We start from the raw sequence: 14,248 nt of genomic DNA, 5'->3' as shown, positions 1-14,248 counted from the left end.
CAATACAGATCTACCTGAATCTATATATCACTACCCAAAAATCCATAACAATATTATTGCTAAGTGTCCAAGATCGGTATCACATTGTGAGTTATCAAGCAAAATCCACTTTCCAAGTCACCAAGGTAGAAGCCTTTTTCAATTTTCAAAAATGTGTGGGTCACCAAGGTAAAAACTCGTACTCTGGCTCATCAAGGAAGAACTCGTTCTGTGGGTCTCCCAAGTACATCTCCCCATCTTGGTCTTGGTTGTTCAAAAGGTCTTCAACCAAATCACAAACCTCACCCCAAGTTGTGGCAAAGCAGTATTTTCATTTTGCATTTCAGATATCATTTTATCAACATCACCAAGTTTGGAATCCAGTTCATCAATTTGAAGGCTTAGATCTTAGAAGGATCTTAGGTGATGGGGTTGGGGTGAGGAGGAAGGGGGGTGTCCCCCCTCCCCAGATAGGGAAATTTTGTAATCCAATATGAACCAAACATCGGCACTTTAATCGTGTGAAATGAACTGAGGTACCAATGTAAACCGGGGATGTTCTGCCAGATATTTCTTGGAATGAAATGTGATTTTAATTTTTTCAGCTCTTCAATCAGGGCAAGAATACAAACCAGCTCGTGGAATATAAACAGATATTCATTTATTCTCTTTGTAGACCAAACAATATGATGAAATATACATCTTTACAATTAATTAATGGGAGGAATATGACGGTGTGGATATGCTATGGGGAGAGGGTTGCTACTAAGGGGTGGATGCTGGGGGTGGGGGGGAGGGGGCGAAAGGGGGGGTGGGGTGGGCGGTGAGAGGAGAGTGGGCGGGGTTAAGAGGAATAAATTCCGAGGTACGGAATCTAAAGTCTCCATAGATAGGAATTTCAATGTTAAGCGGTCCCAGAACCAACATTCTCCCACTACTCAGGTAAATATGGCATGTATAGGTTAATATAGTGAGGTTAATATATGGCATGTGTAGATTAATATGGCATGTATAGGTTAATATAGTGAGGTTAATATATGGCATGTATAGGTTACCGGTTAAACTGGAATGTAATGTCCAGGTTAATATGGCATGTATAGGTTAATATAGTGAGGTTAATATATGGCATGTGTAGATTAATATGGCATGTATAGGTTAATATAGTGAGGTTAATATATGGCATGTATAGGTTACTGGTTAAACTGGAATGTAATGTCCAGGTTAATATGGCATGTGTTGGTTAATATAGTGAGGTTAATATATGGCATGTATAGGTTACTGGTTAAACTGGAATGTAATGTCCAGGTTAATATGGCATGTGTTGGTTAATATAGTGAGGTTAATATATGGCATGTATAGGTTACCGGTTAAACTGGAATGTAATGTCCAGGTTAATATGGCATGTGTAGGTTAATATAGTGAGGTTAATATATGGCATGTATAGGTTACCGGTTAAACTGGAATGTAATGTCCAGGTTAATATGGCATGTATAGGTCAATATGGCATGTATAGGTTAATATGGCATGTGTAGATTAATATAGAGTGTACAAGTTATCGGTTAAGCTGGAATTTAATGTCCACGTTAATATGGCATGTATAGGTTAATATGTCATGTATAGGTTAATATGGCATATAGAGGTTATTGACTAGACTGGAATGTATCGGTTGCAACGATTGGGATTTGAACATGACCTTGTTACCATTTATTTCTTAGGAGTCTTCCTTCCACAAGGAAGCACCCATTCACCAAAAACAATAATTCCATTTTGTGCAAGAAAAAAAAGCTTTGTTATAGTTTTGTCTGTTCCAGAAATGTTAAATTTGAAGGCAATTTGTTGTTTTATTTGGGGAGGGGTGTGGTTTATTGGAGGAGGTGGGTGTGGTTTCTTGAGGATGTGGGTGTGGTTTACTGGAGGTGGAGGGTGTAATTTATTGTAGGAGAAGGGTGTAGTTTATTGCAGGAGAAGGGTGTCGTTTATTGTAGGAGAAGGGTGTAGTTTATTGTAGGAGAAGGGTGTAGTTTATTGTAGGAGAAGGGTGTAGTTTATTGGAGGAGAAGGGTGTAGTTTATTGTAGGAGAAGGGTGTAGTTTATTGTAGGATAAGGGTGTAGTTTATTGTAGAAGGGTGTAGTTTATTGTAGGAGAAGGGTGTAGTTTATTGTAGGAGAAGGGTGTAGTTTATTGTAGGAGAAGGGTGTAGTTTATTGGAGGAGAAGGGTGTAGTTTATTGTAGGAGAAGGGTGTAGTTTATTGTCGAAGGGTGTCGTTTATTGTAGAAGGGTGTAGTTTATTGTAGGATAAGGGTGTAGCTTATTGTAGGAGAAGGGTGTAGCTTATTGTAGGAGAAGGGTGTAGTTTATTGTAGAAGGGTGTAGTTTATTGTAGGAGAAGGGTGTAGTTTATTGTAGAAGGGTGTAGTTTATTGTAGGAGAAGGGTGTAGTTTATTGTAGAAGGGTGTAGTTTATTGTAGGAGAAGGGTGTAGTTTATTGTAGAAGGGTTGTAGTTTATTGTAGAAGGGTGTAGTTTATTGTAGGAGAAGGGTGTAGTTTATTGTAGGAGAAGGGTGTCGTTTATTGTAGGAGAACGGTGTCGTTTATTGTAGGAGAAGGGTGTAGTTTATTGTAGGAGAAGGGTGTAGTTTATTGTAGGAGAAGGGTGTAGTTTATTGTAGGAGAAGGGTGTAGTTTATTGTAGGAGAAGGGTGTAGTTTATTGTAGAAGGGTGTAGTTTATTGTAGGAGAAGGGTGTAGTTTATTGTAGGAGAAGGGTGTAGTTTATTGTAGGAGAAGGGTGTAGTTTATTGTAGGAGAGGGTGTAGTTTATTGTAGGAGAAGGATGTGGTTTATTGGAAGAAAGGGGGGGGGGGGGATTTCTGCCTCTCACACCATTGCGCACACCTGAGCCTGGCGGGGTGGCCTCGGGGTTTCCAGGCCCAGCTATAAACTGTCATCCTGGTGTTTCACAGGTGATTCGTCAATGTGTGTGCCGTCCCTCAGATGGACGTCAAATGGTCGTCCCGTCTGCTGGCATTAGCTGGTGGATGTTAAAGATCTCACGGTGTTTCTCACGGTCTCACGGATCTCACGGGGTCTCACGTTCGTTTCTCTAAGAGTAAGACGAAGAGTCGGCGAGCTATCGCCGGCACACTGGCCAAATTACAAATCCCTGCCATAATCTACAAGGAGAAGTGCACCAGCAGCACAGCCATGTTGTCCGCACCCTCAGCCAATGATGCTACTCCGCAGCAAAGTTCTGCATATGTAAGAAGAAGAAGCACACCTTGTTATCTTCACCAGAGGAGAGGGCATTGCATTTGAGTCCATTTGTCTGTCTGTATGTCTATCTCTGTATGTCTGTCCATTTGTCTGTCTGTCTGTTTCTGTATGTCTGTCCATTTGTCTGTCTGTTTGGCTGTCTGTCTATTTGTCTGTCTGTTTGTCTGTCCATTCATTTGTCTGTCTGTCTGTTTGTCTGTTTCTGTATGTCTGTCCATTTGTCTGTCTGTCCATCCATTTGTCTGCCTGTTTGTTGGTGCGCACATAATGTGCCAATGTAGACCACAATTTTACATGTTACTTTTTTCACCCTGGTACCTCCACAAAGTATGTAACGACAAGGTGAGTATGTCTATAAAATATGTACTCAGATTCCACACAAAATAAGTGCCAGGATCTGCCATCTTTGATCGCTCTTTCCTGTTTGTCTTGTCCTCGACACAAATGCATCCAAAGTGGAACCGTTCGTTTCATTCTCTGCAGCTCATTCGTTTTGTGGTTCCGATGCAGTAACTTCAACGATATGATGGAATGAAAAGAACATGTGAGGAATGACTGAATTGTTTATTTATTTTTTCATTCCAAAGCTCTCGACGTGACGCGTAAATGAGAAGCAAAAGGCGAGTAATTCTTCATGGATTTGCGACGTTCACACATGCACAGCCATCGACATCCAAAGGACACTTTGTGGGTGATATACAGGGTTACACTCAAGAGGAAAGGTTCGTAAAGATATGCTTCTGCAAACTTATTAAAGCCAACTATCCCAAATACTGACATTGGAGTTGACAATATTAATTGTGTAATATCATTGAATCAAGCTCTCTGGCCCCGCCCTCCTTCCCTCCACCCCTCGAGTCTCTTCTTCCTTCTCAACAAGATCTCCTCACCTCACTAGCTCTTACCTTCCTCCCCTCGAGAATCCCCTCACCTCATCAAAGCTTACTCCCCTCGAAGATCTCCTCACCCCCTGACTCCCACCTTCCTCACACCCAGACTCCCACCTTCCTCACCAAGAGGATCCCCTCACCCCCAGACACCCACCTTCCTCACCAAGAGGATCCCCTCACCCCCAGACTCCCACCTTCCTCACCAAGAGGATCCCCTCACCCCCAGACACCCACCTTCCTCACCAAGAGGATCCCCTCACCCCCAGACACCCACCTTCCTCACCAAGAGGATCCCCTCACCCCCAGACACCCACCTTCCTCACCAAGAGGATCCCCTCACCCCCAGACACCCACCTTCCTCACCAAGAGGATCCCTTCACCCCCAGACTCCCACCTTCCTCACCAAGAGGATCCCCTCACCCCCTGACTCGCACCTTCCTCACCAAGAGGATCCCTTCACCCCCAGACTCCCACCTTCCTCACCCCCAGACTCCCACCTTCCTCACCAAGAGGATCCCCTCACCCCCAGACTCCCACCTTCCTCACCCCCAGACTCCCACCTTCCTCACCCCCAGACTCCCACCTTCCTCACCAAGAGGATCCCCTCACCCCCAGACTCCCACCTTCCTCACCCCCAGACTCCCACCTTCCTCACCAAGAGGATCCCTTCACCCCCAGACTCCCACCTTCCTCACCCCCAGACTCCCACCTTCCTCACCAAGAGGATCCCCTCACCCCCAGACTCCCACCTTCCTCACCAAGAGGATCCCCTCACCCACAGACACCCACCTTCCTCACCAAGAGGATCCCCTCACCCCCAGACACCCACCTTCCTCACCAAGAGGATCCCCTCACCCCCTGACTCCCACCTTCCTCACCAAGAGGCTTCCCACCGCCCCTCCAACTGACCTTTTCCCCTCTCCCTCCTCCCACAATGACCTATCCTCCCCCCTCACAAATTCCCCCACCGCTGACCAAATTTCATGCTTCTCCCGTCAGGTATTACTACACCCCCCTCTCTCTCAGGCTCTCCGGTCCACCCTCCATATCTCCCCCCCCCCCCCCCCCCCTTAGGTCTCCACGTGCAGCGCGTGTGCTGAGTACTGGTGGTGCCGGTCCCTCAGAGCCGCGTAACGGGGACTGCTCATCTCAGCATAAAATCGCTCCCTGAAATTAAACACAACACAAACAAACAATTATCATCATTATCATCAAAACACTCTCCATACTGTACAACACTTCACACAAACAAACAATTATCATCATTATCATCAAAACACTATCCATACTGTACAACACTTCACACAAATAAACAATTATCATCATTATCATCAAAACACTATCCATACTGTACAACACTTCACACAAATAAACAATTATCATCATTATCATCAAAACACTCTCCATACTGTACAACACTTCACACAAATAAACAATTATCATCATTATCATCAAAACACTCTCCATACTGTACAACACTTCACACAAACAAACAATTATCATCATTATCATCAAAACACTCTCCATACTGTACAACACTTCACACAAACAAACAATTATCATCATTATCATCAAAACACTATCCATACTGTACAACACTTCACACAAATAAACAATTATCATCATTATCATCAAAACACTATCCATACTGTACAACACTTCACACAAATAAACAATTATCATCATTATCATCAAAACACTATCCATACTGTACAACACTTCACACAAATAAACAATTATCATCATTATCATCAAAACACTATCCATACTGTACAACACTTCACACAAATAAACAATTATCATCATTATCATCAAAACACTCTCCATACTGTACAACACTTCACACAAACAAACAATTATCATCATCATCATCAAAACACTATCCATACTGTACAACACTTCACACAAATAAACAATTATCATCATCATCATCAAAACACTATCCATACTGTACAACACTTCACACAAATAAACAATTATCATCATTATCATCAAAACACTCTCCATACTGTACAACACTTCACACAAATAAACAATTATCATCATTATCATCAAAACACTCTCCATACTGTACAACACTTCACACAAACAAACAATTATCATCATCATCATCAAAACACTATCCATACTGTACAACACTTCACACAAATAAACAATTATCATCATTATCATCAAAACACTCTCCATACTGTACAACACTTCACACAAATAAACAATTATCATCATTATCATCAAAACACTATCCATACTGTACAACACTTCGCACAAATTATCAAATTATGACACTTCAAGACGACACTGTGCCTCACACGTACAGTACAAGACTGTACCGCACGTACAGCACAACACTACCTCACGTACAGTACAAGACTGTACCGCACGTACAGCACAACACTGTACCTCACGTACAGTACAAGACTGTACCGCACGTACAGCACAACACTGTACCTCACGTACAGTACAAGACTGTACCTCACGTTCAGCACAACACTGTACCTCACGTACAGTACAAGACTGTACCGCACGTACAGCACAACACTGTACCTCATGTACAGTACAAGACTGTACCGCACGTACAGCACAACACTGTACCTCACGTACAGTACAAGACTGTACCGCACGTACAGCACAACACTGTACCTCACGCATCCACACAGGTGTAACACGTGACATTACCTTGCCTTCTTGACCGCTTCAGAATCCTCCTCAATCGCTAGGCAACAAAGAGAAAAAGGTCTGATTGAGAAAGAAACTAAATGATTTCTGCACTCACATTAACAAACGGAATACAAACCGGCGAAGTTCGTGGGAAACACAAACATTTATTTGGACAAACACACACACAGAAAACGCATGCCAGCCAATCAGATCACACTGCAAGACCACGTGGCCCTCACACAGTGGCGGCGTTTGTTATTTGGAGGCCCCATGCAAAAAGCAATGGTGGACCAGTTGGGCCACTGTCATCTAGTAATGGTGGATCAGCTGGGACCCCTGTCATCTAGTAATGGTGGACCAGTTGGGCCCCTGTCATCTAGTAATGGTGGATCAGCTGGGACCCCTGTCATCTAGTAATGGTGGATCAGCTGGGACCCTGTCATCCAGTAATAGTGGACCAGTTGGGCCCCTGTCATCTAGTAATGGTGGATCAGCTGGGACCCCTGTCATCTAGTAATGGTGGATCAGCTGGGACCCCTGTCATCTAGTAATGGTGGATCAGCTGGGACCCTGTCATCCAGTAATAGTGGACCAGTTGGGCCCCTGTCATCTAGTAATGGTGGATCAGCTGGGACCCCTGTCATCTAGTAATGGTGGATCAGCTGGGACCCCTGTCATCTAGTAATGGTGGATCAGCTGGGACCCTGTCATCCAGTAATAGTGGACCAGTTGGGCCCCTGTCATCCATTAATAGTGGACCAGGTGTGCCCCTGTCATCTACTGATAATGGACCAGCTTGACCCCTGTCATCCAGTAATAGTGGACCAGGTGTGCCCCTGTCATCTAGTAAATTCAAAATAATTTTGAAATTTGGATGTTGCCATCTCTAAATTTCAAAAACGCAACGTTGGCCTATGGCCCAGTCAACTTACTGAGCGGTTGCTTTTCTAATTGTACGATTAATTGTAGTGTGGACCTGCTATACAACATCGATATGTAACAAGGGAAGTGCAAAGTGCCCCTCCCTTTATATGGGACCAAAAGGCCCTGAAGACCAAAAAGACCCCGAAGATCCTTAAAGACTCTGAAGACCTCAAATACCCCAAAGACCCATAACGATCATGAAGACTCAAAAGACCCTGAAGACTCAAAATACCCAAAACCTTCAGGACCCAAAATACCCAGAGGACCCAAAAGTCCCAAAGGACCTAAAAGACAAAAGACCCCAAAGACCAGAAAGACCCAGAGGACCCAAAGGACAAAACCACACATCCTGGCTCTTTCAATCTCTGATTGCTCTTTCTTGTTACATTTGTATACACGACTACAACCTCTCCACATGGCAACAGCAGGAAAGGTCATGTTACTGTCCTCTCTGGGGTATATTGATTACAGTAGATCTAGGCTCGGGCCTCAAGAACGTCGGGTTTCCTCCATTTCAGTTTGGTGTTAAACAGTTGCTACTGCTGTTGTACACGTCTGTGGTTTATTGTTTGTTTGTTTTTACTTTCGGTATGAGTGATCCAGGAAACTCCACGATAAACTATTTATACATGTTAATATGGCAATTTTCCAAGTAGTGTAGCAGCATAGCAAACCTGTTGTGCATTTTGTGATACAAGCACCAAATTTGGCACAAATGTACATTAATATGTTGCGAACATTTTCAGATATTGGGCCACTTGAAATTCCGCAATTTTTTTTTCCAAATTTTTTCAAATTTCGTAATTTCAAATTTTTCGGGTGACACCGTCACAATTTCGGTCTTCGAGGCCGGCCGATATAGTGGGGCGGCTTAGCCCAAATATTCAAAAGAATTGTGCATTTTGTGATACAAGCACCAAATTTGGCACAAATGTACATTAATATGTTGCGAACATTGTGTGGTCAGCAATGAAGACGAGAGTCTGAATTACATGTATGCAAAAGACCTTGTGAACCAGTGAAGCAAATACACGGGTAAGCATGAATTAAATCTAGGGCATGATATAATTTCCATGATGTTTACCTCTACACTCAATGGTGGAAGGAGGTAATGTTTTGATCCCAGCTTGTCTGTATGTCTGTTTGTCTGTTAGTCCACAAAATTCCAGACAAAGCTTGTAGTAGTGGTAGTTGTAGTGGTAGTGGTGATAACAGAAATTGTTATATAGAACTGAACTTATATTATTATTATATGCAGAAAATAACTTCATTTCTATATGCCCTGCAGTGGACAGGTTAATTGGTTTATGCACTGAAGGGGTCACCCTGGTGTGCACTGCTGTGTTCTGCCTCACTGAGTTGTTCAGGTATGATGTACTCAGCACAAGCTTCCGGTCGGCCCGGAGGTGGGGGTGCGGGGCCTGTCACGGAACATCAAAACAAACGGCCTGCCGGGGCCGCCCAAAACTCGGGCGTGAGGGGCGCGTCCACTAATGGAACGCCTCTCGCTTCCCAGATCGAGGGCCACGTGGTCAGGAGAACCTCGTCCCTTCCGGTCACACTTTGCCTATCGGCCGGCCTCGAAGACCGAAATTGTGACGGTGTCACCCGAAAAATTTGAAATTACGAAATTTGAAAAAATTTGAAAAAAAAAATTACGGAATTTCAAGTGGCCCAATATCTGAAAATGTTCGCAACATATTAATGTACATTTGTGCCAAATTTGGTGCTTGTTTCACAAAATGCACAATTCTTTTGAATATTTGGGCTAAGCCGCCCCACTAAAGGATAAAAACCCTGGGGAAGGACGGGACATGATTAGTATTAATATTGTTTTGTAATAACATTAATATTATGCTATTATCATTACCTCCGCCACTAAAGGTACATACTTTATCGACGTACTCGCATTCCAATTGTACATACTGTTGCGCTTTTGAGTTTTGTACAATAAAGGTTAAATTTCCCCCTCATAGTTTAGTCACACTACAACATGTAGCCTCGCGATAGTTCAGTTATTTCTTCGTATGTGTGAGAATAGTCCTTTTCCTGTGTTAGTTTTGCGTTGAGTAGAATAATGAGAGTAGGTCCTTCATTGCCTTATGCCGCCTCCATTGCCTTATGCCGCCTCCATTGCCTTATGCCGCCTTACGCCTCCTTATGCTGCCTTTGGCTTTTTGGCGCGAATTAGCATGAGGCAGGCCTGGCAAATCGAGCAGGGACCGCATGAGGGCGGCGGAGAAGCTGACGGTAAGCGCAAGCCGCCAATCAGGGCTCGAAGGGAGTGGCTGCGGCAATGCGTCACAGGTCGTGGTTGGAACATTCGAGAAGGCTAAGGGCGTGGCAATAAAAACCCGCCCCCATGAGCAGTTCGGGGAGAGGTGAGCTGGGTGATGAGCTTGAGCAGTTCTGCGAAGGGAGGCGCTTGATGAGAGTGACGAGTTCTGGGAAAAGACGCGCATGAACTAAGTATAAGTGCTCTTACCACATTGGACGCTCGGTTGAGCTTGAGGCCGAGCCTCTATTGGGTTACGCGAGTGATAGCGCGCCGGTAACTAAACGCGCTGTGGAAAACTGCGAAGCCGGCGAGAGACGCGTACAGTTCCCTCCTGCCTCATCTGCCCGTTGTTCGAGAGACGCGCTCCAAGAATCCCTCCCACCACCTGCTTGCCTTCATCGTGGGACGTGCTGTGACCATGGAGAGCCACGCCGGGCGAAGCCATTCCTGGATGACCAAGGCAGCGCGTGAACACCATTCTACCTGCATTTCCCCTTTGTGAGTGTGATCGGGCCCGTGTCTGGGTTTATATAAGACTGCTTAAGTTCTGCTCTGTGTCTCTGCTCTCTACCGAATCATTGTACATATAAGTGCAAATATAATAATTAAACCTGTTATTTCTTTGATTCGACCGTCTCGTCCCTTCCATCATTGACTAAGCGTGGTACGAATATAACCACTCAAATCGGGTCCCAATACCAACGGTAACTGCACGGACCACGTGGTACGCAATCCGCTCGGTTTTTTTTAATTTTATTTTTGGATACGGAATCGAAGCTCGTGAAAGAGCGAACATTTATTTCACAAACAAATCAACCAGACAAACAAAATATATAAAAAGAGGGAGCGGAAGACAAGATGGGGAGAGAAGGGGAAGCACACAAACACAACATTTGAGAGCAGGGAGAAGTGTGGGGGGGAGAGGGCTTGGGGGGAGGAGGCGTGGGAAGGGGGGGGGTGGGTGGGAGAAGTATAAAACACAAGGACACCAAGGACTTCCAGGACAGAAGTTGGTATTTCAAAAAAGTGGATTTGGGGTGAAATTAGCGGGGTTAGAAAAGATCAAGGTTTTGGATGGGGGAAGATAAGAGATGGTGGTGAACAGCTGTTTGAAAGACCTGGAGGGTGGAGTAGGATTGAAGAGAGTGAGCGAGTTTGTTCCAAGGCAGGAGAAAAGAGGAATGAAGGAGTGAAGGTGAGCAGAGAGTCTTGATTTTGGCAGTTTAACCATAAGAGGGTTGCAGGCAGATAGTGTGCGACCTGTAGGAATATTTGGGGGACAAAGCCCAGAGAGAGCTGGGGGGGGGGGGGGCAAGGCCAGAGAGGAGTCGGTAGAAGACAGAAAGACCACCAACCTGCCTGCAGTGGGTGAGTGAAAGGCCCTTGGAGTTAGCTTCATCGCGGGAGATTCCAATGATTCTGAACGCTTTGGTTTCAACAGCGTGAAGACGAGCTAGGTGTGAGGCAGGAGCACAAGCCCAGAGGGGAGAGCAGTATTCCATCAAAAACATCAAACTTTGAAAATCATCAATTTTCGTATGAAAAATCGATCGTCACTTTTCATCCTATTAACTTGAAATGTAAACAGCAATTGCATAGGGCATCACTGATTATTATTTGTTTATTTTTGTATACAAGATCGAGGCTCGTGAAAGAGCTAACATCAATCACACAAAAAGTCAAAAGGACACATAAAACACAAAATAAGGGGAGCGATAGACAAGATGGGGAGAGAGGGGGAAGGACACGAACACAACATTTGAGAGCAGGGACATCGAGAGAACTGTGGGAGGGAGAGGGCTTGGGGGGAGGTGGGAGAGGTATAAAACATATGGACACTGCAAGGACTTCCAGGAAAGAAGTTGGAATTTCGAAAAAGTGTATCTGGGGCGAATTAGCGGGGGTAGAAAAGATCACGGTTTTGGATTGGGGAAGATATGAGATGGTGGTGAACAGATGTTTTAAAGACCTGGAGGGAGGAGTGGGATTGAAGGGAGTGGGGTAGTTTGTTCCAGAGGTGGGAGAAAAGGAGAATGAAAGAGTGAAGGTGAGCAGAGAGCCCAGATTTTGGCAGTTTAACCATAAGAGGGTTGCTGGCAGATCTTGTGCGACCTGTAGGAATATTTGGGGGACAGAGCACAGAGAGAGCTGGGGGAGCAAGGCCGGAGAGGAGTCGGTAGAATACAGAAAGACCACCAATCGGCCTGCGGTGAGTGAGTGAGAGGCCCTCGGAGTTAGCTTCATCGCAGGAGATTCCAATGATTCTGAAAGCTTTGGCTTCAACAGCGTGAAGCCAAGCGAGGTGTGAGGCAGGAGCACCGGCCCAGAGAGGGGAACAGTATTCCATTGAGCTGCGGATGAAAGCCTTGTATGTGGTGAGGAGCTCAGGTGTGCCAAGGAAGGACTTCACACGACGGAGGATGCCCAGTCGGCGACTGCCTTTGAAGGCCAGCTTGGAAATGTGGTTTTCCCAAGAAAGATCGTGGCAGATAGTGAGACCCAAAAGCTTGAGTGACAGAACTTATTGGAGAGGATTGTTGAGAAAGTAGATGGGAGGGTTTTCCAGTTGGTCTTTTCGGAGAGACATCGTAAGAGTGTGAGATTTGTCAGGATTGAAAGACATGTTCCACTTGTTTGACCAGTCTGTGATTTTGTCCAGGTCTGCAGAGAGTGAGGAGGCTGCAGACTGCTGATCTGAGGGATGAGGAATGGAGAGGCAGAGAGTGGAGTCATCAGCAAAGAGATAGAGAGGATTTTCCAGAGAGTCGGAGAGATCATTGATGAAGACCAGAAAAAGCTCAGGGCCCAGAACACTGCCTTGGGGAACTCCAGCCAGAACAGGAAGGGGCGATGAGAGAAATCCATTCAGGGCCACACGTTGACTACGACCAGAGAGGAAGTCCACAAGCCATGCATGGAGATTTCCATGGATACCATAGGAGGAGAGTTTGGTGAGCAGAGCTGGGTGCCAGACCGTATCAAAGGCACGTGTCAAGTGGGACAGCTCTGATTTCCTGTTTGGCATTGAGGACCTCCATCCATTGTTGAGACAGCAGAAGCAGCATGTCCAGAGTCGAGTGTCCTGGTCTGAATCCAAATTGATGACCGGAGATCAAGCCATTGGAGAAGAGGAAGGATTTGATATTCGAAGCAATGATGGATTTCATGACTTTGCTGATAATTGGGAGCAGGCTGATTGGTCTGTCGTTGCAAGGATCTGTTTTTGCACCTTTTTGTGTGAAGCGGTAATGTTTGCTGATTTCCAAGCAGATGGTGGATGACCTTGAGCAACAGAGAGGGTGAAAAGAACAGAGAGAGGGTGAGATAGAGCGGCAGAGCAGGATTTTAGGACCCGTGGGCTGATGCCGTCTGGTCCAGTTGCAGAATCAGAGTCGAGGTTTGATAAAAACTTCTCCACCTTGTCAGGAGAGAAGGACACAGAGTCCAGGAGCAGTTGGCTTCGACTGGGTAAGGTGGGAACAGAGAGAGATGGGTTTGGCACACAAGATTTTGAGGCAAACACAGAGTTGAGGCATTCGGCTTTGTCACGTGTGGTGTCAACTGTGTAGCCATTTGAGGTGAGGGAGGGGATGGAGGGGGAACAAACACCAGAAACGGATTTGACCAGACGCCACCAGGATTTGGAGGAAGGAGACAGGTTTGAGAGTTCTTTCATGAGTGTGGAGAGATAGTGCTTCCTGGCACTCCTGAGGGTAGACACACACTTGTTCCGAGCTTGGTGGAAGGAACTGAGATTGCCTTCAGTTGGATTTGCCTTCCAAGAGGCAAAGGCAAGTTGTTTCAGGGCAACTGCCTCACCACAAGATTCAGTGTACCATGGATGGGAGGAAGGGTAAGACAACTGAAGACGAGATGGGATAAATCTGTGCATGAGAGAGAGCAGTTTGCTTTGGAAGAATTCCCAGGATGAGTTGATGTCAGAGGCGGTAGAGATGGGAGACCAGTCCAGATCATTGATGGCTGGTTGCAGACCGTGCCAGTCGGCCTGAGTGAAATGCCAGACTCGGCGACGCTGAGGAGGCTCTCTGAGAATGGCCAGAGAGATGTCCACTTCAACAAGCACATGATCAGAAGAACCGATTGGGGCAGAAGAAGAGCATCAGACATTTGCAGGGAAGTTTGGGAAATTGGGAAAGCAACTATTTTTGAGGCCAAAAGGTGAAACGGCAACTCAAGTCAAACTTCTAAAATCATCTATTTTCATCTGAAAAGTAAACAA

The 14,248-nt window shown here is 45.4% G+C and overlaps 1 protein-coding gene across 2 annotated transcripts in view; it reads right to left on the bottom strand.

Annotated features, from left to right (window-relative positions):
- Positions 1–4,983: 4,983 nt before the first annotated feature.
- LOC137420827 (uncharacterized) overlaps positions 4,984–14,248 on the bottom strand; it is a 137,144-nt gene continuing 127,879 nt past the window's right edge. Inside the window, exons 13-14 of one of the 2 annotated variants that reach the window (XM_068106252.2) lie at positions 6,825–6,861; positions 4,984–5,315 (exon numbers count right to left, since the gene is read on the bottom strand). In XM_068106252.2, coding sequence (XP_067962353.2) covers positions 5,219–5,315; positions 6,825–6,861 — 134 coding nt within the window. In that variant the 3' untranslated portion in view covers positions 4,984–5,218. The remainder of the gene's footprint in view (positions 5,316–6,824; positions 6,862–14,248) is intronic. The other variant, XM_068106260.2, reaches the window with a different exon arrangement.

The sequence above is a fragment of the Myxine glutinosa genome, chromosome 1, assembly GCF_964187855.1.
Source record: "Myxine glutinosa chromosome 1, kmMyxGlut1.1, whole genome shotgun sequence".
NCBI lineage: Eukaryota > Metazoa > Chordata > Myxini > Myxiniformes > Myxinidae > Myxine > Myxine glutinosa.
The sequence above is the reverse complement of the archived record's forward strand: the minus strand, read 5'-3'. Positions and strand labels throughout refer to the sequence as shown.